The 25,487-nt window shown below is 47.1% G+C and overlaps 1 protein-coding gene across 2 annotated transcripts in view; it reads right to left on the bottom strand.

Moving 5' to 3' along the window:
* The window catches only part of LOC126535883 (fat-like cadherin-related tumor suppressor homolog), a 517,574-nt gene that overhangs the window by 34,643 nt on the left and 457,444 nt on the right, over positions 1 to 25,487 (bottom strand). For both annotated transcript variants that reach the window (XM_055073317.2, XM_050182731.3), the window contains exons 31-33: positions 10,616 to 10,773; positions 6,406 to 6,861; positions 6,130 to 6,270 (exon numbers count right to left, since the gene is read on the bottom strand). In XM_055073317.2, coding sequence (XP_054929292.1) covers positions 6,130 to 6,270; positions 6,406 to 6,861; positions 10,616 to 10,773 — 755 coding nt within the window. The remainder of the gene's footprint in view (positions 1 to 6,129; positions 6,271 to 6,405; positions 6,862 to 10,615; positions 10,774 to 25,487) is intronic.

Here is a 25,487-nt window from a genome sequence, read left to right as displayed (position 1 = left end):
TCTGTTTATACAGAATATGATGGGACAAAAGAATGTCTTCCATTTAGCCAAAGTTTCACTTAAGCAAACTACACAAAAATCTCCAGCAATCACTTTACTGAAAAACCACCTAATGTTCCGATATTACTGTGGTGAAAAAAGAAAGTCTTCACTGCACTCTGCCTCCAATATTGTAGCTTCTTTTGCAGAAAGTTGTGTTCATTCACAAAAGGATTCCCTATTCTCATGGAGCATTCCTCATGTTCAAAATAGCGCTGTAGACATTCCAGTGCATCTCAGTTGCCATCTGATACGAAACAGTAACACACACTGGAACAGTAATATCTACATGTCTTCATCAATAGAATTAGTCTTTGACATAATAGTTCTGCTGAAACCCGCAAGGTGGAGAGAAATAAGTAATAAAAGGAAAGTCAGACATCCACCCATTCGTAGCAATTGCTGCAAAGGAAACCCGTATGGATTCCTTGAAAGAAAAGCTTTGCAGTTGAAAAAAAATTCGTCCTGACCCGGGACTCGAACCCGGGACCACCGCCTTTCCGGGGCAGCCGCTCTAGTTACGTCAATTACGTCAATTTATGTCAGTTATGTCAATAATTACATCAAACTATTGCCTTTGCTTCGAGTTGTTGACTCGACTTAGCCTTGCCATTTGCTAGCCGCCAATAATTACATCAAACTCTTGCCTTTGCTTCGAGTTGTTGACTCGACTTAGCCTTGCCATTTGCTAGCCGCCTGGTTAGCTCAGATGGTAGAGCGGCCACCCCGGAAAGGCGGTGGTCCAGGTTCGAGTACCGGACTACGATGAATTTTTCTTCAGCTGCGACGCTTTCCTTTTGAGGAACCCATATGGGTTTCCTTTGTAGCAACTGCTACAAACGGGTGGATGTCTGACTTTCCCTTTAAGAATTAGTCTTTGCCACAAACTTCACCCATAATATTTTCAACTGTCTCCTCAGAGCAGGTAACAAGGACATCATCTGAGGTCTCTTATTTTTGGCAGTGTGGACAAAGCAGTAGTTGCAGCCTGACTATAAGATGCTACCTACTCTGTCAAAAACCTGACAAAGTTGTCGGGTTTCTGTGAGTTGTATGATGACCCCATAAATGTGCGAATTTGGCTTCTATTTTGCTTTAAAACCATTAACCCATGTACTTCTATTTGCTTAGTAATTTGTCTTTCACTTGCACATGGTCTACTAAGCTCTGGAAAGACAGTGATCAAGGTCCCACAACCATGCTGTCAAATGTCCTTGCAAAGCTCATTCTTGTGTGATTAATACCCATGACATACGAGCACTCCAAAATCCTTTGAGCTAAGGGACATCTACTGGAAAGGCATTCGCATAACGTGACATATGACCAAGGAGTATCTCCTTTCTGGCAAGGGAGACATCTGAACTACTTTTGCACATAAAGGCGCAGTCTCGTGCGCAGGCCATCAACAACACAAAAGTTGTTGAAACACTACGTAGCCTTGGTGATAATTTATATTGCTTACAAAAATGTCTCTTAACAGTTAGCAGACATCTCATAGTGAACATTTATTGCAGCCACACTCTCAAACACACACAAGTGTCGCCAGTGTCGCATCACTGTACTCACAGCACTTCCCTTGGGCAGCTTCGTCCGCATGTTTTTCCAGCCTTTATCGGCGCAGCATTACAGTGAACTAGAATATGTGGCCAATGTGCCGACTGACACAAGCCCTGCGTTATATTATGTGTGACGCAAAGTGGTGCTTGTAGCAACAGCCTTGTTGCTAACTACTGAATGCATCTAGCAAACTACAGCTCTACGCATGCCGGCCTACAGCACAATTTTTAGCGCCTTGTCAGTTTCAGTTTAAACAAGCAGCAGCTTCTGTTTTGTGCAGCACATTCTGGAAAAAATATAAAGGAGACTGCACCATACCATATGTCATGAGCAAAAATCTTTGTTGCAAGGGGTCCTTCAGCACAAAGTAAAGGAGTTTACTTCAAAGGACTTCAGTTTGCTCAAGTGCCAGGGGTATAAAATACCTAAGGAAAGGGTCGACACATTTTACACAACTCGTGACTTCAGCTTCAACTGGTTCTTCAGTCCATACTGGGCCTCTGTGATTACCCGCCCCTGAAAGTCCCGGACTGCCTGGGACTGCTGTCCTTCGGAAGCTCCATCCGCCTGGCCTAGAGATGCCAGATTTGTGTTAGTTTTTCATAGATTTGAAGTTTGAGACCGCCCACAAACTGTCTGAGCTGTGAATAGATTTTTGTTGGACCAGTGCAAACAGATAGCATACAACGGCTGTCTGAAAAAGGTGCGCATGGCGTCAGCCTCCATGTTGCGAAATATGCCGTGTGCTTCTGCATACCGTATTAACCTCATTCTAAGGCACACACAATTTTCACAGGTTTCAAGTTAGAAAATAAAAGTGTTGCCCTTATTCTATTTGAAGTTATCTTGGTGAATATATTATACAATTATATATGATTCATTATAGAAATACAGTAAAAGCTCGTTATTCACAACTCTTTATTTCAAAATTTCGGATAATTCAAAGAAGCCGCTGCAATTTAACCAACAATGCATTGAAAGCAACATGTAACGCATCCCACTAACTCACATTGAAATCTGCATCGCCACAGATCATTCAAACTCTGTGCAATCGTGGATGGGGAGAGTGCTGTGTGCAGGAGTACATTGGCAATGCTGGCATCACCGCACAGTCAGCACAACTTTGCTCTTTCCATCTACAGCCCTTGTTTAGGCCCGACTAGAGAGAGACGCAGTTGTGCCTGGCCAGGCATGGCCAACGCCCCTGTCGCAGGTTGGTTATCTCCCTCTCTCAAGACCTTCAAGATAAAAATGTGGAGGCGGCGCTGCATGTTTTTTCTTTTCTTTCTTTTTTTTTATTTTACATCTTGCAGGCTATGCTCTTTCTCTAAGAGGTGTTCTACTGAGAAGCGGCACCAGGTAATGTCTGAAACATGGCGGCTGTGACGTTTATCGGTGCTTGTGTTACCAAAAAGCATAGCCTTGGAGATTTGCAGCTATTACTCAAAGGAAAGCGTCGCTCGTATACGTGTTTGGATGCCACCTATATGTATAGTGGAATCCAGCAGCTTGCAGCCGGTGCAGCTACGAGAGTACAATGGAGATCAACGTCGCAGCAGGTTGTGGTTAATTTCGCGAGTGCATTTTTAGAGCACAGCTCTTGTTCCTGAGGCGAGCATCGGCAGGGCAGAGGCATATTTGTAGTCCAATGTTTTCAATGCGCATTGCTTGTGACCAGTAATGCGACGCTGCTTGTGCTGCACCAGCTGAAATGCTGTCCCCTCTAGATTTTGAAGCGCGCTCCGACGGCTGCACTCTTTGGAGCGTGTCCAGAACGACCCCCAACCTGTACACCGCTTTGAACACATTGAATGGCTGCGTACAACTGTCGGCGAAGCGGTGTGGGTACCATTTATTGCGATAGCAATTACAGTAGAACCTCGTTCATACGTTTTAGAAGAAACCACGAGAAAAAACGTTCCAACTGGGAAAACATACGATCCGAAGTAACTAAAAAAATTTCAGACTCAACTGCAGTTGACATCTACGTGATGCTAAACGTCACGTCAATCAAATGATTGAAAAACCCCTTCACTGGGGCCTTTGAGGCACTGTAAATAAATAGAATAAATAAAAAGTATGCTTCCGCTGTAAAAATACTTGTGTGCAGATTTAGTATGCCAAACGTTGAAAATGAGGGCCGGAGAGCTGCGTAAGCAACACTAGCAGATTCAAGTAAATACGATATGTGCTTGAAAGGTATTTGCTTGTCAGCTCGCCTTATCGTTATCCTTTGCACTTTGATGATGTTCTGGTCTTGCGATCCTTCGAGTAGCTTGCTTTTACTGAGTTCCAGAAGGTCATCTTCCGAGATGACACTATGCACTGCGTTCATCGACCATGTGAGCCCACTGAAACAGGAATCTCCTCAAACGCTACAAGTTTCAAGAGTCTATCGTACTGCAGTTTGTTGTGAACTTCGAGAAGAAGGTCGCCACTTCCCAACTTCGTTACTTTATAGCCTGGGCCATTTGTTTCCATGAGACATTTTGTAAGAAGAAATGGTGAGATCATTTGGACTGTCTTAGTATCATGCTGACTGTGTACAACGTGGTACTTAGGAAAAGACTGTTTCGGTTGCATGAAAAAAGTGAATGTTTCATTGGTGCGCCCCTTTTGCAGGGAGCGATCAGGTAATGGAGGAAAACCATTTATTGTCTTGGCATTCCTTTATGGCATCAGTGAAATTTCGTTGTATTGAAATGGCATACAAACACACTTTGTTATATTGAGGTTCTAAATACATGGTGTGCTATAGTATGAAAAGTTAAACACTTCATTATATCTAGAATTTTGTTAAATTGAAGTTTGTTATATCGATGTTTAACTGTATAACATATCCAAGGTTGGATAACTACACTAGGTTGACCCTAGCTGCCAAGATATTCAGAAGTGAGAAGAAATGAGAAGACAGAAAAGTTGGAAAAGTAGGAGAGAAAGAATAAAAGAGTGAAGGAGGGCATAGGAAAAGGCGACTGCCAATTTCCCCCGGTTAGGGTCACTCCAGGGGTGCCGCCTACGTGAAGAAAAGGCAAAAGAGGTGTGTTGCCTCCGCTGAGCCGCCATAAAGGTCCGAACACCCGGCGTCAGCTCAACCTCCTGAATCCCCTTTTCCTCAGACATGGCTACACTGCGCACGGCTACACATGGGACAGTCCAACCCCCACGTGCTTGAGTCCGTGGTGTCACAACACACCATATGGCTGCTGACGCAGATGCCCCAGTGACGGAAGCAGTTTGAAGTTTGTCGTGGTGTATCCCACACAGTCTGCAGCCCTATTGGCTGCTAACTGACCTACCTTCACATACGCTTTAGCACTTTACGAAATACATGCTGCTTTTGTTGTTGATCCCTCTGTCCAAGTCACATTATAATTTCAATCGGTCCTGTGGACTTGCATGAACCTTGTAAGCGACAGAGACGATCCTCGGTCGACGCAGCGCCGTTCAGGTGCTTTCTGTGGCCTGTACATGACATGCTCAGCACTCCTTTTGTGCCAAAAATGAAGTGAAATGCTCACATGGGTGGCATCAAGCCTGAGTGGCTCCGTGGCGCATACGACATGCGGCACTGCACGGGTCTCTACATTGAATATATTGAATATTCAAAAATTGAAAAGCAGATATTCGATTTGCGGATCAAATTATTCGAATGCTCGCTATTCAGTTAAATTCGTTGGTATTCGAGTATTCGCACACCCCAAGTAATTATGCTCTATAGCCTAAGGAGTTGCTTTTCTAACATATATGGGTGTGATATTGGTGTGAGCTTTCTGTGCGAGTGGTAACACAGTACGATAGGGAGTTTGTTTGCATTTGTGTGAGAATTCCACTTAAACTTCATGTGCAATGAGCTAGCTTAACTACAGCAGTTAAGTGGCACAGAAAGGGAGAGTGCGACATAAGCTGTGCTTTGCAAACATGTACGATTCGCTCAGGCTGTGATCACACGATGGAAGCTTTCTGGTTGAGCCAGCAACGTGGCTCTCTGAGATTGTACCATCTCGGAGGCCATGCCAATGACTTCACTGAGCAGTAGTGGTGAGCTAGGTACGAGTTCGCAAGCAGGGAACGGCAGCCAAGAGAGTGACTTCTGGTCACGGTGCCTTTGGGTGACACTTAAAACCGCTGCGGACAATCCTTGACAGCTGGATTACGTTACTATGATGTGCCCTTTTGTCAGAGGTGGTCAGGCTGGAAGCTGCGGACAGTAAGCCGGACAATCCCGGAGTGCACAGTTGACGAAGCCCACTGACTAAAAAAAGGAGTACAAAAAGTGCCTGCCAAAGTAAAAGCAATTCCGTGGAGCAACTCTGCATGAGTTACATGCAGGTCATTGTCCTTCAAGGGTAGTCGCATAGGAGAGCAAAACCAAAGTACAATGCCAAATCTTGCTTTGACATGCTCTATAAGACTGCTTTCAAACTAGGAGTCTGGGCAGGAAGAACAGAAGGATGTGCACAATAGCATGAAGCCCTGCCCTGCTGGTAAAGCATGCTGAAGTTGATGAACAGAATGCTCAGTTCATCGCACCTGGTAGGGGGTTAAGCAGTGGCAGTGACCATCCGGTTGGCACAAACCTCCATGAAGACATTGGTTGGGTAGGCAATTTGCCAGCTCACAAACTCCATCAGTGCACTGGCCATCAGCTACTGGCTCCTTGCACTGGGGGCCCTGCACGAAGTAGTAAGGTAAAACTTCATTTTAATGAACTAATGAATATAATAGAGCAATTTTAATTCCCCTTGAAATTCCCACTCATAGCATGCTCGTGTGATGGAGAGAGGTGAATTAAGAGTCAAAGCCGACCTGAAAGTGCGTGGGGCAGGTACAGGTGTAGCCAGTGGTGAGCAGGGGTTGACAGGTTGCCCCATTCAGGCATGGCTGGCTGCCACAGACATCCACCAGGTGGCAGGAGAACTGGACATTGGCCAGCCTACGCAGCTGTGCATGACCAGCAGGCCGCAGATGTAGAGGAAGTGGCTGGCCACCAACCTGTGCATCATCCAGGCAGCCAACAAGACCTGCGACAGTGGGTGCCCCGCCCAGGTGCAGCTCACGGCCCTTGAGGTTCAGCACATCGTGGGGCCCTGGAGCAGCACCCGAGGCCTCGTAGCGCAGGTCAACAACAAGCTGTGCACTGCCTCCACGACGCTCGAGGCGCAGTGCGTGCCAGATGCCATCATCAACACGGCGGCCAGCCACACGCACCAGGCCCTCACCACTGCCACAGTCAAAGCGGTACTGCACATAGCCTCCTGATACCTGTACATTCCAAATCAGCTTCATTTGTTGTTTTCAGCAGTCGTCACATTAAAGTACAGTCTATTTGGTCATAGCACATACTACACCAACTGTAGCAGATATTGCGCTCTAAAAATCACAATCCCTTGTAAACTACTTTTGCTTGTTTTTTTCTGTCTGTATGTGCAATTTCATTACCATGGTGGTGACAGTTGCAGAGTAAGAATATAGTGCCTTGTGGAGTACTTTCATAACCTCCTATAGTTGCAAGAAAAATATCCAAACTCATAAGCAGCCACTAACTTGTTTTACAGGTTGATTGTAGATGATGCACTACAGTCAACGTCTGATTTTTGGGACTCCTTAGGGGCCGCGAAAACATCAGAAAAATCGGGCAGTCTGAAAAAAATGAATGCATGCCTTTTACTGTGCCTACGGGCTCAAATCGCTACAGGCACGTCCGAAATAGATCTGAAGGCCTGCATTACACTTATTAGGCTTATTGGTGCTCATACTGTGACAGGAGATGGCGGGTGCACACGTGTATAATTAAGAATGACTTAGAAAGGTTTGTGCACGAGCTAGTTGGTATGGATCATTCATTTTAAACAGCGCCAAAAGACACACTGACAAGGAGTGCTCGTCTAGTGCACTTCCTTGTTCATGTGTTTTTGGCGCTGCTTAATATGAATAATTAAGGAATACGTCAGGCATGTACCCAAGGGGGGTCCCGGGGGAGGCCCAGGCAGCCCCCTCCCTTTGCCCCCTACCCCATGCCACCACTCCTCACACACATTCCCAAAGCACCTCCAAATCAATCTTGAGACTTGACAACTATTCTGTGGTCAACATTTTGCTGAATTTTTCACTCCTTTTGCATGGTGGCAGTTATCGGCATCTCCTAGGGTGCGAAGAACAGTTTTCTCATTGATTTGGTGCCCATGCATTTAACTCGAGATGCGTTCAGTTGCCACCATGTATTGCAACAGTCACGCGCATCGATCTTGCTTCATTAGCTAAACCTTCTTCATTAGCTAAACCAGGAAAGAGATTCAGTTCGTAGTCAGCTTGTCTGTACGCTTGTGGAACAAGTTGTGACCGGAGAAAATTCCACTTGTGTTTAACTTTTCCTTTTGCGTCATTATTTCCTCAAGTGACAGCCCGCTGCGATGCTGGCAGATCCTTGGAACCATATATTCATGATATTGGTTAGATGAAGTACATAATAAAGTCATGTGAAACTGCATCCATCATCAAACCCTGCAAAAACCGTCAAACCTGCAAGAAATATGAATGCCACCCGTTACCTCATCTGGTTTCTCCCTAATTGTACAGCACTTTTCGTGCAAAATTGGCAACTGGAAACAAGAGTCGCAAGGAGTTGAGAAATTAAGCGATCTACTAAGGGAGAGAGCCAAAGCAACAGCCAAACAGGAAGGCAAAACGAAAATTAACAAATGAAAGCATTGTTTGTAAAATATTTATGGATCAGCATCTTTTTATTTAAAAAAGGAAGTAGAGGAAAATACCGCCAGAACTGAAGAATGATTCCACGTGTTTTGAATGACGCTTCTACAGTTATCAGTCGAGCCGCCTGACGAAGACAATTATCAGCTATACTTATGTGGGTGTTTTTCTAACCCTCCACAGTGGGTGCAGTATGGCTAGAACCGCAGCATCCTGTGCTCTACGTGGTTGTACGAGACTGGCGGAGACGCATCGTTACGCAACTTCGTAAATAACAATATGAGTCAGCTTTGGGATTTAACTTATACAATGGATCCAAAAGCACTGTAATTGTTCCACAAATATATATTTCTCTACAATTCCTTCAGAGCTAATTCCGAAAAATTCAACTAGAAATCTTCATTATACACTTTCGCTTGTTTACTTGGTCCTGGAAGTGTTCTTCGTGTGCTTCTTTCCAGTGCGAGTCCAAGTGATGTGGTTCGTTGTTTTCCAAGTAAAGGAGAGGTGTATCGCACAGGCGTACCTGTGAGATACACCTTATTTCATTTCTCTTTTGCGGGTTTGCGCATCTTTATGACGAACGGTGGGCATTATTCACATTTGTACTAGTAAAGATACACCCACTTTCATTTGCATATAAAGGTTACCTTGTGTTGCCCCCCCCCTGAAAAAACAATCCTGGGTATGTGCCTGGAATACACACTGTGTCCCGTGACAATTGCACCTTCCCCCTCTTGATATGCTTCATCGTGTAACACTACTATATTAAGACGAAGCTGACTGTCGGAGAGTGGCATTATGCAACGCAACATGCTTTCCGAGCTTCAAAGCCACTGACGAGGTTTACAAAGGCGGAGTCAGCACCATTGCTTTGAATTATTTCAATGAAAAACATGGTACCATACAGCAAGAAGCTTGGTAGCGAACGTCGAAGCAGGGAGGCTTAGCATTGCCACATTGGTGACTATGAGTGCCAGCGGATCAGCGTGGGAGAGTGCCTGTTTGAGGTGGCGAGATAATCAAAATGGCGGTAGTGGTGGCTTTGAAAATGCTTTTTCAGACCTGCGGTCATGTCAAAAAGTCCAGCAAATCAGAAGGCGAAGGGTTTTGAAGTCCGAAATTTCAGACGTTCTTATACAATGACACCATGGGGTACGTGGCCGTGTCGCGAAAATGCTCAAATTATCGGGCATGTCCGAACCCTCAGGTGTCCAGAAAATCGGTCGTTGACTTTATGAACTCAAATCATTTTTGAAATTTTAATGAGAATCTACAAGTTTTACAGAGTACCTTTGGCTGCTGACAACTGACAACAGCCAAAGGTGCTGTTGACTCATTGGACAGTTTGCACATAGTTTGATGTTGAAATCTCTACTGCTTTAAAACTACTTGTTCACCGAGTTCAATACCTTCTTGACACACTTATATCACTGACTTAGCCAAAAATGTACTAATATTCTTGTCAAAGAGTATACATTTTTGTCAGATTCACTGTAGTGCTTCGTCACCAGCCCTCTCTAAAACAAGCTACCTGCTGTAGTGCTCTACTGCTGCTGCTGAACACAACGTCGCAGGTTCAATTTCCAGCCTCATTTTGAAGGGAACAAAATGTAAAAATATTTGTGTGCTAGGGCCCCAAGTGGACAAAATTAATTGGGAAACCTGGTGTCTCTTGTAGTTGCAGTGTCACTATGGGACACCATGATTCGACCGTCAAGAGCAGGGTTACTTTGGCATTGCGCTGATAAGCTGCGGGATCAAACCTTGGCAGCGGCGGCTGCATTTAGATGGGGGTGAAATGTAAATAACTGTGCAATGGATGCCCGTTAGAGGACCCCAGGTGGTCAAAATTAACCCGAAGACTCCTACTACGATGCCTCATAAACATATTTTTGGTTTTGCCACGTAAAACCGCAGACTTTTTAGCCCCTAGTGAGCTTGAACATGAAAGTGCAATGGTTTTTTCAAGATTTGAAGATTTTGAAAGTGTTGCACAAGAGACTGAATTTTTGAGAATATTTCTCTGCAACATAGGTTTTAGGCCACCCCAGTGATGATAAAATTGCAGACAGACAGGAAAAAAGGTTTGTCCAAAAGTAATTCACAAGGATGAACTTTGATAAGGTTTTTTAAAAAGAAACCGGATATGAGTCTAGGACATGATTTGGCATGGGATGAGTCATCAAAGGAACAACTATGACAGTAAATAATTTGACCGGCCAAGTTTTGCACAGCGCGATTCTTGATCACACGTTGGCAGGATTACTGCTGCACAAATTCGGTGCTGTCAAGGGATAGCACCTGCCTCAAGAATGGCGTAGTCTCGTGGCCCAGAGGTGTGCAGCAATGTTCCACTGGGTTGCAGAGTGCGCAGCATCACTGAGAAGGAGAGGCGCCGATCCAGAGGTTGCGACAGCACATAGTGTGCATAGCTCTGGCCACCGAAGAAGATGGGCCGTTTCTCTGCATGAGAGACACCACAACTTGGCAAATAAGGCATTGGCATTGAAAGCGCTAAGTCAAGAGCACCCTCGCAAGATTATGGTTCACAAAATAGCACTGTGTTTTGAACCACAGCATCCTGCATCTTCATAATGCTGCGTATATGTGCCATAGGCACTAGGCAGTCATGGTCGCCGGCAGTGTCCTGGAGAACAGTGCCACTAATAGCAGAAGTAAGAGCCACAGTAAGTGATGAAGATGATGGGGCAAAGATGCAGAATGCACACATGGTGTTTCCAGTGATATTACACTGCAGCTTCAAGGACATGGTGATCTGGAAAATGCACTTTTGTGCATCTACTGTTGAGAAAGGCTTGCATGAGGCCGGTCACATTAATGATGTAAGCTAGTACTATAAAGGAGACAATAAGTGCAAATTATTTACACAGCAAATGCACCCCTCAAAAAAAGCTCGCAATCGCTACTCCTCCAGCAGTTTATCTTGTTTTTCAGCACACGTTAACGCAGCTGTGTACTTGATGCATGTAGATTAGTGAAGCAGCACAAAATCAAAGACAAAGAAGGACATATATGTCTTCCTTCTTTGTGTTTCTTGTGCTCCTTCACCAATCACACATGCATGTAGATGTTTCCTATCTCTGTTCGTTTACTTTTATTTTATTTTTCGATGCTTTTCCAATCTTAGAGGGCAATTGTAACGAAATTTCACTTGGACTAAATTGACTATAAATGCCTAGTGTATAGCCTAAAAGTAATCTTTGCAAAGCCGCAGGGCTGGTAACTGCCTAATTTTGTTATTAGCAAGTATTAACTAGCGCCTATGCAGACGACGCGTGCACCTAGCAGCAAAGCGGTAGCAATGCGAATATGGCAAATATTGAAGAACTGTACACAACTACTCATCTCTCAGTTGCGCCATGTTGCACCTGGGCAGCCAGGTGCACTGCTCGCTCATCATTTGCGAGTTGACGGGCGCGTCTCTCTTGGCATGCGTTCTCTCTGTTGTGCTCGTGATTTGAGCTGTTACAAGAATACCGACGCATTGTGTGGCCATCAGGTGCTCAAATATGTACTCGAGCTAGAGCGATGGCTGTACAGTAGACAACGCTGAGTAGGGGAAGGCCTACGACACTTTTCCTGTCCCAACTCTCAGAGCGAAATTGTGCACCGCGGCGCAGCAGGCAAGTGCGACACAGACCAGCTGATGCTCACAAAGCATGTAAACTGCAGTTGATGAAGCTGCACAAGCTACATTTAAACAGCACAGTCACTTACCCATCAAGATTTCCTTGGCAAACACTTCACAAACGCTACAATGGCACATGAAAACCAAAGGTAACGTTCAAAGTTAAATTGTAAGGGCTATATTTTTGAGCGATTTTTTGCGGTAGTGCATCATCTTCAAGATATTTGTGTGTCTCTACATTGAACGCGTTGAAGTAGACGAATGAAATCTTTTCTGACACAGTGCCAGAAACGAGCAGGAACTGTATGCTGCATTTGTCATGAAGGAGAACGCGACACGGTGGCTATAATGTAGATGCAGCGGCAAGCTATGCAGGAATCCAATGCCGCCAGAGTGAAATAGGCAAAGCTTTATGATGGCTGCAGTCTGGCCTCTCTGGCTTACGCACACTTAGCACCGAGCCCCTCTAGCCCGACCATGCCAAGCCTCAGCTACTTATAATCCTTTACTGCAGATGGTGGTAGTTGCCTGACCGGTCTGGTTGGTTGACGAGTTCGGCGCTTCCAGCTTGCCAGGCAGCAGCTGGGGAAGTCTGATACGTTATGCCGGAGACACTAAGATAGCTAAAATTTTTCCTTGCACTTTAAGCGTGACCTGCAGCAGCGCCGCGATCAATTGTTGCCACAGCACTAGCAGACAAGTGCACAACAAGGGAACGCTTCTTTGTTTGTGGAAGGCGCAAGTGCAACACGCTCACTTCAGTGAACCTAAAAACCTGAACAGCATGCTGCTGGTCAGCCAAGCTAGTATGCGATGTAGCCTATTCCAGCTGCTCCGGCGTGTGATAGGACATGTTCTATTCCCGCATCAGCCACACTAGACTGTAGAGCGTCCAATTTTCACCAATGTAGCATAACTGTACCACGTGTGTATTGCGTCCGAGTTAAGCCGGACTATACTGCACCTTTAGCTTGGCCACCCCAATGCGCTCTTCTTTAAGTGAAGGCAGAATGCATCGAGGCCCTGCTGTTGAATGTAAACAGCCAAACAGAGAAAACCAGGTGGGCTTAGAGAATACTTTGCATTAAAAGCACTTCACAGGGGCGCAACGGCGATGTCACAGCGCACGAAACAGCTAACAAAGTATACTAACTCTGTTGCTAGCAGACATGCGGGACCTGTTTGCTGATACACCGGAACCTAATACAAGCAAGAAAGCAGACAGCACGGGCGCAGGTTCTCCAAATTCTTCAGTGTACGTCACTTCTGCTGGGCAGTAATGGTGGCATTTCTTTTTTCAGTTTTGGTGTGAAAAACAAAGATTTTTGCGAGCACCTTGTGACGAATTGACCTGTATTTAAAGTGTAAGATTTTGCACAGAGACTGCTACATGTCTAAATTATCTGGGCTTCTTAGTAGGTCGAAAATTTCATTGCAGTTCGCCTTTAACCCTTTCGCTGTCACTGACGTACCGGTACGTCATCGCGCTTCCCCCCCACGGTGTCACTGACGTACCGGTACGTTCTCTATCGTGCGTTCAAAATTTCGCGCCTGAGCGCAAAAACAGGCGCTCCTGGATTGGCCACGCCATCTGTTGACTCTTTCTACAAGTTCGTATATTCACTCCGACCTGTGTTAATCCATGTATTGAAGAGTACGGTGCGACTGCCACTCCCCACTTTCTCTTTGCTGAGTGGCGCGGTGGCTCCGCGTTCGCTGGATCATGCGTCGCGCACGTGTGGTTATGGGTTCAAGGGTTGTTCAGTAATCTCTGCTGGTTTGAAGGTTTTTATTTTTCTTCTGTTGGTGTGCCTGCTACGGCGCGTCAAGTTCAGGCGCACGTGCCGTTGCCTCTCCAAAAAGGGTGACTCGATTGCTGCTTTCGCTCTCTCGCCGCACCCTCGCTTCCGACTTGCAGCAGTAAACGTAAAGCCCTTCGAACTTTGTTTAGCCTTTTTTCATCTCCCTCTGTCTTCTTGATCACGCAACGTCCCATTTCTCTCCGTTGCGCGGGCGATTGAAAGCGCATCCTCCCTGCGCGCGGTTACTTTCGGATGGCTCGGCGCGCGGGACCTTCGTCTGCTCATGGGAGCGGTGGCTGAATTCCGATTCAGAATACGAGCCGAGCTCGGATTCGGACTCGGACAAAGTCGCTTGAGACGAAGAGGGTTCCGCATCGTCAGATTCGGATGTTGAACAGATTTTATAGTCAGGCTGATGATGATGATGATGTTTACTAACAACAGCTGCAGAACACTGAAATGTGCATATTGCATTGACTATGTTATTTGTATACCAATCATAATCAAAAATAAATTGCTATGTTCATTCCCTGTTATGCTCGTTTCCTGAAACCAAGCCGACACTGGGGGTGCGTCACGGCCAGAAACGTCCGACAGCGAAAGGGTTAATGTGTTAGCAACTGTGGGGATACGAGACTCTCACGCGTCCCCCGATATATTGTTTTCCCGCATAGCTCCCGTCTCCTGCAGTGCGGCTTCGCCCCGTAGCCTGGCGCCCATGGCGGTCGGAGTGTTTGAAGCGCAGTGCAAGAGATGGCGCGAGTATTGCGCTGCTGAGCTGCCTCACGGCAGGGTTACTTGGGTGTGGGAAAGACAAGGCGCTTCTTCTTTGGCTGCGGGTCGGCGAACGCCGCGGACGTCCCGCGCATGCCCTGATCCATGCTTCTGCGAGACCGTCTCGCGTGGCCTCCTTCGAATGCGCCACCGTTCGCGTGACCGTACACGCAAACGACCTGGCGTTGGATTCCAACATGGGGCGAACACATTCGCTCGCTATCCGGTCGCGGTGAGTCGGACTTCTAGATTTGTCGCGCGCCCATTGGCATGTTTTGTGGATAGCAACTCGGCTAGCAGGCATTGATCTATTAAAGGTGCAATAAATGCCCTTGTGATTGTTTGCACTACTGTGTTGTCGTTCCTTTGTCCCAAGAGCCCGGGTGAGATACCAACAAACTTAAAAGAGTGGCTCAAAAGTGCATAAGCGTATGGCAACCACAACAAGGTGCTTGAATGCATAGCACTGGAGCAGTTTTACCAAGTTCTTCCAGAGGAAGTTAACTGGCTGCAGGACGAACTCTCAGAGGTAGACCTAGAGTAGGCAGCACAGCTCGTGGAGGAATATTACATGTGCTGAAACTGCCAAGAAAAACCTATTCAGGAAGATAGGCTAGAAAAAAAGGACTATTCTGTAAAGCAGTTTTTCCCTCGCGGCCAAATTTTGCCGAATAAGAAATCATCTACGAGCAACGAGTTCAGCAAAGGAGTATCGACTAAGGCTGAGGTGGCGAGGGAAGGGCTAGCAGAGAAAGCCCAGTCGGATGGGGCCGCTAAAACTAAGGCAGACGTGGAGCGCATGTTCAAGGCCCGGAGACCAATTGTCTGCTTCCATTGCAACAAGGAAGGCCATATTTCCTCAAATTGCAAGGAGAAAATTGTGTTCGCTGGCATTAGCCAGTCAGACGAAAATCTGAGGCTGCTCGAGCCATATTGGCCTCGAGCTCCATCACTGGAAGAGCTGGCGCCACCGTCGGCGTGACATGGCATGAGGGACCACGTGGACACAGCAGCCGCGTCGGCTGCTTCGGAGGCGCCGAAGTGAGCTGAAAACAAAAGTTTAAAGTCCCAGCTGCGCTGTGGTTCTGATTAAGTGGTTAGGCTTTACCGCCTTGGGTGTCTGCTTGAGAACATTTGAAAGCACTATAATAGGTAGTGGCTGCCTTTGGAGGAGGCGTGCAGCATGGTAGGCTACTGCTAAGTGCCGCAGTGCCCGACGTATGCAACGGAGCCCAGTGTCAGCCTTATTCACACGTAGCCGCAGGACAAGGAGCTGCGTGAAGCTTGGCTCGCGAAACTTAGAACCGGCAGACAGCCATCGGCTGCAACTCGGGTATGCAGCAAGGACAGAGGCGAGGAATATTTATACTACGGCGCCGGGACTGCGATTCTCGGTGAATAGCAGAAAACCCATACTGAGATGCTCGCCCGCGCCCACTGCCCGGTTAAATCCATGACGGTTTGGTCTATGAACATGGTGCTAGATACTGGCAAGTTCACTGGAACGGGAGCAGTAAGATGCACATTAAAAAAGGCATGGGATATGGTCATGTTTCTGTTATGAATTAATGCACTGGATTATGAACAAGCAGAGGGAAATCACACGCGTAGAAGACCAATAAACATATAGTGCGACGCAACTTGAGAAATAATATTGACATGTCCAAAAACTTAGAAGACAAAATAGATTGAATCGTCGCGACGGCACATCACAGTCGCCGTAGGCGTCGAAGTCTCTATAACGAAATTATTTTTGAACAGTTCTGATGGCGTCCACGCAACAATGGTTGCTAGTGTACTGTCACATGCTCAGATGCTGCGGCCTAAAGCTTGCGGCACGGTGCGAAAACGCGCTCACAGCGAAAGTCAAACATTCTGTGCGGACATGCACGCAGACGCGCAGTCGGTCGCTGCGGACCCATGCAATCGCTGCAGTGAGGCTTTATTCTGTTATGCTCCATTTGGTTATACAGACAATCCACTATAAGAACATATTTAACATGGTTTACTCTCAGCGTTTGCCTACTTTCCATGCAAGAAGCCGGTTCAGGAAACTCCATCGTGGCGACCCCGCGCAGTGGCGTTTACTGTAGGTATTTGGTAAAGAGATAGCATCTGTAAACGATTCTGTGCTTTCAGTTTGCCCAAGATTATTATATCGACAGTCAAAAGCTTCCCTCGTTTTGAGAGTACTTACATAAATGCCCACGAGGGCTGCCGCATGGTGTTTTTATTGAGTGCCGTAAGCGAAACCTATGAGGAGCGCGCCGCGTGATCCCTCATACTACGCAAGGGAGGCGCTTCTGACAGATGGCGACTCCGTAACTCCTCACCGCCAATTGCAGGATGTTGTGGTAAACGGGAAAATGTGCAGGGCACTTCACGATTCCGCCGCCACCATAGATGTTACACATCCGTCCTGTGTTTCTCCCGGGGACTATACAGGGGAATGCCTCTGGATCAGACAAGTTGCAGAAGAGCAGAGCGCGTGTTTGCCAGTTGCCAGGGTAACCCTCGAGGGCGCTGTTGGAAAGTTGCAAATGGAGGCAGCCCTGAGTCCAAGTTTACCCAAACACTTTTCATTATCTTTTTTCGAACAAATTGGAGCAGCTTTTAGAAAAGGAGGGCTGGTCGTTCTATACCAGTCTTGCTTGCATGGCATTAACGCGATCGTGGTCACGCGCCCTCTCAAAGAAACGTGAAAGCCCATCTTCAAACGAGGAAACTGACAAGGTAATGTCCTCATAGCGGCAGTCTAGGCCGGGAGATAATATGGCTGATGAAAAGCAAATGACTCAGATTTGTAAGGGATCAATTACCGAATCAGTGATAGTGGGTGAGGAGCCTTTCGAGACTCTGGAAAACGGGGTGCCTAGGGCTGAAGTGGAAGGTTCACTGCTTAGTCCCGCATCCTTTTGCTGGGAGCAGCTTAGTAGGGTTGACCGAGAGGTGCTTATTGTGGCACAGAAAAGTGATCCTTCGCTAACTGTGTTGCAGGCTAATGTTAATGAAGGAGTGGCCTGAAAGAACATCTCGTTCTACACTAGGTCAGGTTTCAAGTACCGGAAATATCAGGATTTCAAGGGTTGGACATACAACCAACTATTTGTGCCAGAGAAGTACCGACCACAGCTTTTAGAGTTAGTGCATGGGAATGCTTGGGCGGGTTACTTCGGTATCAAGAAGACAAAGGCTAGGCTAGCGCAAGATTTCTATTGGCCAGGATGCTGGAAAGAGGTTGAAACACTTGTTCAGTCATGCGACGCATGTCAGCAAGTTGGTAAATCCAACAAGTAACAGAATTTCACTCTGAACGAGACAGGGCAAAATATAAACTTTCTTCAATCACCTCAGCTGCGTCTTTCCTACCGGAATGATTGTTAGGAATTGCTTTGCAATCTATTCTTTAGCTGTTTATTCTCTTTGAATGTGTCTTCTTTGAGAGCACTATTTGTGGAGGTCTGTATCCCGGGCTCTTTATCGGGTGTGTGTTTCGGGTTTAGTACAATAACCGTAATGGTGCTGTTGAAAGCACAGAGGAGGTTAGAGCGTTTGCTTTCATGGAGTTTGGTCTGGTGTTGTGGAGAGCATTGGGAGGGTGCTCACTTTTAATGAAGTGGTTGGCACTGATTTTCAGTCACTCCGTGAGCTTTCTCATATCCAAGCAAAGGAAAGACCAGCAGATGAAAGGGTGGCAAAGTCATTTCCTTAATCCCATCAACGACGTCACTCAATCAGCACATCACATACATCGAGCTGCGTCGAACAGCTCGACTTCTGGATGTTGTTAAGAATGGCGAGCTGCAATGTAGGATTGCCACCCAATTTCGACTGGGGGACAAGACGCGCATCCCCCACTCTCCGTCGCTTCAGCTAGGATACGTTCGAGGAAGCGGGCTTTGTGTTGACACCGCCGCAAATCCTCCAGCCCCATCGCCGTTGTGACGGAACTAGTTCGGAGGGCGAACTATTGTGCCAGAGCTCTCCAGCATGAACCTGATCTGCTACACGTGAGCGAGCTGCCGCGGGAAAGCTGTCTTTTCGTGCTTCTCACACGACGAAGATGAGCAGGACAACGAGCTACCCAGAATGTCTCCGAGGTACCCGGAACGGCGCCCCTCTGACGTCGGCTCCAGACCTTCGCACCTGTGTGTTTGCGTGTGTGTGGGCGTAAACTGTTCTGCGGAACGGCGCCCCTCTGTCGCCGGCGCCGGGCATCAGAATGTGTGTGCCGATGTGTACGTAAACTATTCTGCGGGGCGGCGGCAAGTTGACAATGAGTAAACGAACGTTCGCGCCGCCTTGTATCGCCGGCGGACCGAGTGTATAAAAACTGCTGTTGTGCAGATGCTCGATACACTTCTCTCGTGCAGTCAGGTTGGACTGACACACTTTCTCTTGAGCAGTCATGTTGGACTGACACTCTTTTTTTTAAGCAGTCATGTTAGACTGATTTAAATACTGTAAATAAACCCATTTTCCTCGTTCTCGATGAGGAGTAGTTCTTCCCTTCATCAACGTCCTCAGCGTGTTTAAGTTGGACGACGGCATGGGCCAGCTACCTTCGAATTCATGCCGGACTCCAATCTTGGCAACGGATCTCGAGCGATGGGATTGAGCCCCCAATCCTGACAATGTATTATCTGGCGGCGGGGATGCTGTTGTGCCATGCCACGTGCCTATCATCGAGGCGACGGGAGCTGCCATACTACGTGCACCACATGCATATCGTTGAGGCGACGGGAGCTCCCACTTCTCCACGACGAATGAAGAATTCGATACGGCAGGCAACTTCAGAAGCGCCCAGCCATCTCCGCGACGAATCAAGAATTCGACGCGGGCAACGTCATCACCCTGCCCCACCTGGTTCCTGCCGACGAGGAGTCACCAAATTAGTTCCTGCTGAGGAGGAGTTGCTGAAGGGATTTAAGGGAGAACTGGCCCATTGTGAGAAGAGAGAGTCACTTGCAGCCGCCCAGTCGGTCTGATGCGCTCTTACTGCTACGTGTATGCTATCATCCACTATCTATGAATATTGTGGGGATGCGAGACTCTCACGCATCCCCTGATATGTTGTTTTCCCGCACGGCTCGCTTGGCCTGGCGCCCGCGGCGGTCGGAGTGGTACAAGCGCAGTGCGAGAGATGGCTGGAGTGTCGCGCCGCTGCGGGGTTACTTGGGTGCGGGCAAGACAAGGCGCTCTCTCTTTGGTTTGGGACAGCGAACAGCGTGGACGTGCCTCTGCAAGACCGTCTTGCGGGGCCGCCTTCGAACGCGCCACCGTTGGCGCGAACGACCAGGCATTGGGATCCAGCATGGGGTGAACATATTCGCTCGCTATCTGGTCACGGTGAGTCATACTTCTAGATTTGTCGCGCGCCCATCGGCATGTTTTGTGTATAGCAACTCGGCTAGCAGGCATTGATCTATGAAAGGTGCAATAAATGCCCTTGTGATTGTTTGCACTACTGTGTTGTCGTTCCTTTGTCCCAAGAGCATGGGTGTGAGGACCCCACAATACTGTATAAAGTTTTTCGTTTCTTCTTCATCTGCCAAAAGAGTCTGTCTTTCGTTCTCCACCCCGAAGTCACAACACTGGGTAGTGCGCCGTCTTGTTTTTGTATGGCCCCATTTTTAGTGCTGATCATTTTTCCAAGTCATGTACAGCTAGGTCACGACATACATTAATAAATGCATCAGTTCATAAACGAAATTTAAATTTTTTTACTATTATCAATTTTAAATATATGTATGTATGTGTACATATATATATACACATATATATATACACATATATATATATGTGTATATATATATATATATATATATATATATATATATATATATATATATATATATATATATATATATATATATATATATATATATATATATATATATGTGTGTGTGTATGTGTAGGTTATTTAAGGTGCCCTACAACATTGTAATTAATATGTTTGTGATTCAAGCAATAATTAGGAAGTTTGCTAATTAAAAGCTATTAACCAATTAATACTTCGTGATGAAAAAAATACTGGCTATAAGTACATACGACTCCTGCTACTATGCAGTCGGTACGATTTCTCTAGAGCTCTTGGGTTTTTTAAAAATCTTGGTACAAGTTAACTGGGACACCCTGCATGTTTGTGTGTGTGCGTGTGTATTGAGAGAGAGAGAGCATGAAGGAGTGGCGGTTGCCCCCCCCCCCCGAACAAATTTCTGGGCCGCGATTTTGTAGTGGTGCCTTTTCCAGATGCTAATGCCTTTCGCGCTCTTCACGTTCGTGAGTAGTCAAGAGACTCTTCTCCCCAGGCAGAGTGTCGAACGCCGCCACTCATGAACGTGAAAAGTGCCGAAAGGCATTAGCATTGGGAAGAGGCATCGCTACAAAATTGCAGCCCTGGCTATGCAACTGGCTGCTGCCAACTGTCCTGCTGCTTGCTCCAATATATTACTTGATCACCATTTTGCGTGTACATTGTGGTCAAGCATATGCAATATGGCAGTAAAAGACATGCATTTATCTTTTTGAACAGTCCCAAGTTTCTGCAAATCTTCACGGACTATCGTCATCATCATCATCATCATCAGCCTATTTTATGTCCACTGCAGGACGAAGGCCTCTCCCTGCGATCTCCAATTACTCCTGTCCTGCGCCAACCGATTCCAACTAGCACCCGCAAATTTCTTAATTTCGTCACGGACCTTAAGGAGTCCAAAAAATCGAATGTTGAGTGCACATAAAAAAAAAAATCGGGGAAACATGACAAGACATTTGTAAAAAATATTTACAGTAATAGCTTGATATGTCAAAATTGTAAAAAATGGCACTTCATTACATTACATCATAATTTCATTAAAGTGAACTGCAATATATTCTTCTGTAGTAGGACTTCTTTAAATATTTAAGAAAAAGGTTGTTATGCTAAAGCGACAGCAAGGATGGAAGAAGAGGAGGATGAAGTGCACTTGTCTTTGGAGCGACTCGGTGTCAGCACAGCAACCCTTCTCCCCTTTTCATCAATTCACCTTTAAATATAAATACACCCCATCGTAACAGTTTTGGTGGAGGTGTGGGACAAAACAGCGGCACCCCTGAAAAACGACTACGAACTGACCACAGAGGCACAACCTCTGGAGCTTCAATGCAGTTGCTGAATTGTTCGTCTGCCACCAGAAATGGCTGCCGATGGCGACAAGCCACCACCATCTTCTCGCGTCCCATAGAAGCCCTACATCGTGCCACGAAACTTTGCTAGGAAAGCCAGGAAAGACGTGGACAGATGGCGTAACGTTTACCAACAAGCAAGTCTGTTCCGTGGCTGGAATCCCAACGCCCTGCTTGTTACCATAGTTGCCTTCTTCCTCAAGAGAACTGCGTCTGTGTGGCTTGAAAACCATGACAACATGGGAGAAGTTCATAGATGAAACCAAGAAGTACTTTGGTGATCCAGCAGCTAAAAAGAAGTGTGCAGAGCAAATGCTAATGCAGCGAGCCCAAGTTCCTGGTGAAACCAGCATGGCATACATCGAGGAAGTGCTCAAGTTGTGCAAGGCCCTGGATCCTCGCATGACAGATGAAGACAAAGTTGGTCATCTTCTAAAAGGGATTGCCGAGGACATGTACTAGTTCCTCATCGGAAAAGACAGTCTTGAGTCCGTAAGTGATGTCGTTCAGCACTGCTGCACATTTGAAGCCTTGAAAGCTCGTCATATCACAACAAAGTTCAGCCGCCTGGCCAACATATAACTAATGTTGCCGGTGTTGATGTAGTCCCAACTCCATCCGAACTCGCGTCAGTGATTTGGGAAGTGGTGCGCAAAGGGCTTGACTGGCATGAAGCGGTTTCCCTCTCAACTCCTTGGGTTCGAGAGCCTCTTTCTTTCTGCGACTTCGGTGAGACCGTCCATCACCGCCACCTCCATAGACACCTACGACTTCATGCTTCGTTCAAGAACGCCCACAAAGCATTCAGACCGACTACCACAGCGCACTCGCACTTTGACTGGCGTCCCACGAAGCTGGCGTGGTGCGTCACTTGATGAACTGCACGAGCGGAGATGGCAGGCCAGCTCTCACAGACTTGTTCGTCATCTGGCTGACGGGAGCAGAAGACGTGTCATTTACAGGTCCCTTCGTGCTTTGGCGCTTGACTGGGTGTCTCTGACAGGTGTGAGCCTCCCGAATGTTGACGCGCAACCCAAGCCAACACGTCTTTGCTCCGCTTCTCAACTGCCTGCTCTGCCAACGTGGTCTCTTCCCCTTCTGTCGGCTGCTTGTGCCACACATTATTTGCGGATTCACTGCCTACTTTTATACGGCATTCCTCAATTCGCTGTTTTCTTCTTGCTTTATTATTTTCCTATGCCACAAGCGCACGTCATCATGTGCTGAATGGTGCGCGTGCCCCGGTACATGTGCTTCCATATTCCTAACGTGTTTCGTGATCGTTTGCGATGTGTCGCTAGGCACTTCACCACTAGCGACCACTAGTTTGTGGAACGCATTTCTCTGCTGCATCAATGATATAGGCACTAAAATAAGCTACTGTGTTGTCTACAGTAAATTTGGAGATAAAATCTTGCGATACAGAAGTCGATTCCTAAAAAGTTTCTAATCAGTAGTGGCTAGTTACTAAGCTTAGAGGTGGTCACTTTCGAATGTATTTTTGATCACATTCAATTCCAAGTCAGAAAACAGGGCTTCAGCTTCTGCAGCTGCGACCCGTGAGCTGAGCAGGCATGCCCCCACTGGGTACTTCAGCTACAGGCTGACAGAGCTGTTTCTGAGAGTCTCTGTGGCTACGATCCGCAGGCTAGCAGAGTCGGCCGGGCAAGTCAGGCACGTCGGTCACCCCACTGTCCTAACCTTCTGGCCAGACCAACAGTGGACCGGATGGTCGAGAAAGCGACATTGAATCCAAGATGCACTGGCGGGCCCAATTACTTTTGGTTGGAAGCAGTGACAACGCGGCAATGCTGGTGGACTCAAGGTAAATATTTTGGACTTATCAATGTGTGGGAAAGCACAGCGTTTTGCTTACAGTCGAAACACATTACTGAAACTGATCCCCTTCGGGGTGCATGCATGGTTTATCTAGCTTCTGTTGGCGAGAGTGTTCTTATCTTCATTGGCGCTCATTTTGAGAAGCGCTGATGCGGTGCTGCGCCATTTCACCACACCATCCTCCCCCGCAGAGAGGAGCCCTCAGGGTTGAAGAGGGTTGGTGAACCTAACCTGGCCTCCAAAGAAGGTGGTGTAGGACACGGGCCGAAGTGTCGGAAGCTGTTGTGGATGAATTGGGGGGGGGGGGGGGGGTGCACAGGGGTTTGCAGTCTCGTCGGAGAGGATGTATAACGGCTTCAGTCGGTCGATGGAGACACAAACGTCCTACCCGTTAATTTGCAGGGTGAATGTCTTGTCGTCAAGACGAATGACTTGGTATGGTCAGGAGTAAGGTGGTTGAAAGGGTGCGCATAGAGTTTCGTTGCATAGGAAGGCATGTAAGCATGTTGCCAAGTCCTTAAAGACGAACGGAGTCAGCTTGGTGTGATGTGCCACTGGTAATGGGCACAGGGTGCCCATTGTGCGACGGAGCCACATGACAAAGTCTGTCGGGTCTGAACTGGTGATGTCGGGTGTTGAATCGAAGAGAAATTCCCCAAGTAGGTGAAACGGTTCCCCGTAGGCAAGTTCAGCAGGCATCGCCTGAATGTCTGGTGTGAAAGCAGCACGCAGACCAAGACCGACGGCTGGGAGAGCCTCGAGCCAGGTTGAGTTAGGGCGGCACATGATGGCTGCCTTGAGCTGTCGGTGGAAGCGCTCAATCATCTTGTTGGTGCAAGGGTGATAACTGGTGGTCCGTAAATGCTTGAACCCGGTGGAGGGCCCAAGGAGCCTGAAGAGTTGAGATTCGAATTGCCGCCCTTGATCAGTTGTGATGCGACGAGGAGTGCCGAAGTGGGAAATGCAGCTGGAGAAGAAAGCCAAGGCGACTTCTTCTGCAGCAATTCTTTCGAGAGGCCATACCTCGGGCCATCGAGTGTAACGATAAATGGTGGTGAAGCAATAGCAGTAAGGTCCAGCTGGTGGGAGGGGGCCAATAATGTCGATGCGGACCTGTTGAAACCATTCTGATGGTAGCGGAAATGCTCAGAGCGGCAAAGTGATGTGCTGGGCGATTTTGGTGTATTGGCATTGGATGCACGTGCGTGCCCAGGTGCGGCAGTCATGCTGCATTGAGGGCCAAACGTAACGGTCAGTCACAAGGTGTGCAGAAGCACAAATGCCGGGATGGCTGAGGTTGTGTAACTGGTTGAAAAGGCTGCGACAATGCAGAGAAGGCACATACGGTCTCACTTGTCTGGTGGATGCATCGCAGTAGAGAGTGTCAGTCGACCCAGAGATGGCAACTTGTTGAAGTTGAAGAAAAGAGCCATTCTTGAGGAGCTGTTGCAGTTCGGCGTACATTTTCTGAGCGTCTGCAAGGGCGTAAGTCATCCCGGGTAGCAACTCGACAGCGGAGACGTGGGAGAGTGCATCGGCAACCACATTATCTATCCCGCTGAAGTGTCGGATGTCTGTGGTAAACTGGGTGATGATGATGTATGGGGTTTTATGGCGCAAGGGCCAGGAATGGCCAAAGAGCGCCATGTCTGTAGTAGTGGGTGTGCAGTGTAACTATGATTACTATGAAATTGGTGTGACGTGGCTGTAAAGGGGCCTTAAAATATACGCTCTACATTGCGTAAAATCTGTGTAATAAAATTATGGCGATGACATATGACCTGTACTATGAGCATTTCGATGCATTTAAGAAGAATGATACAATAGGTAAAATATGTCAGATTATAATAAATGCTAGAGCACTACTGCCTCCTTAGAGCCCTTGAAACACAAGGGTCTGGAGGCATGTGCTATACCGTACAACTATCCCAGCGGCATCCTCTAAA

This window comes from Dermacentor andersoni, chromosome 4 (genome assembly GCF_023375885.2).
Source record: "Dermacentor andersoni chromosome 4, qqDerAnde1_hic_scaffold, whole genome shotgun sequence".
Lineage (NCBI taxonomy): Eukaryota > Metazoa > Arthropoda > Arachnida > Ixodida > Ixodidae > Dermacentor > Dermacentor andersoni.
This window is presented reverse-complemented; position numbering and strand designations above follow the sequence as displayed.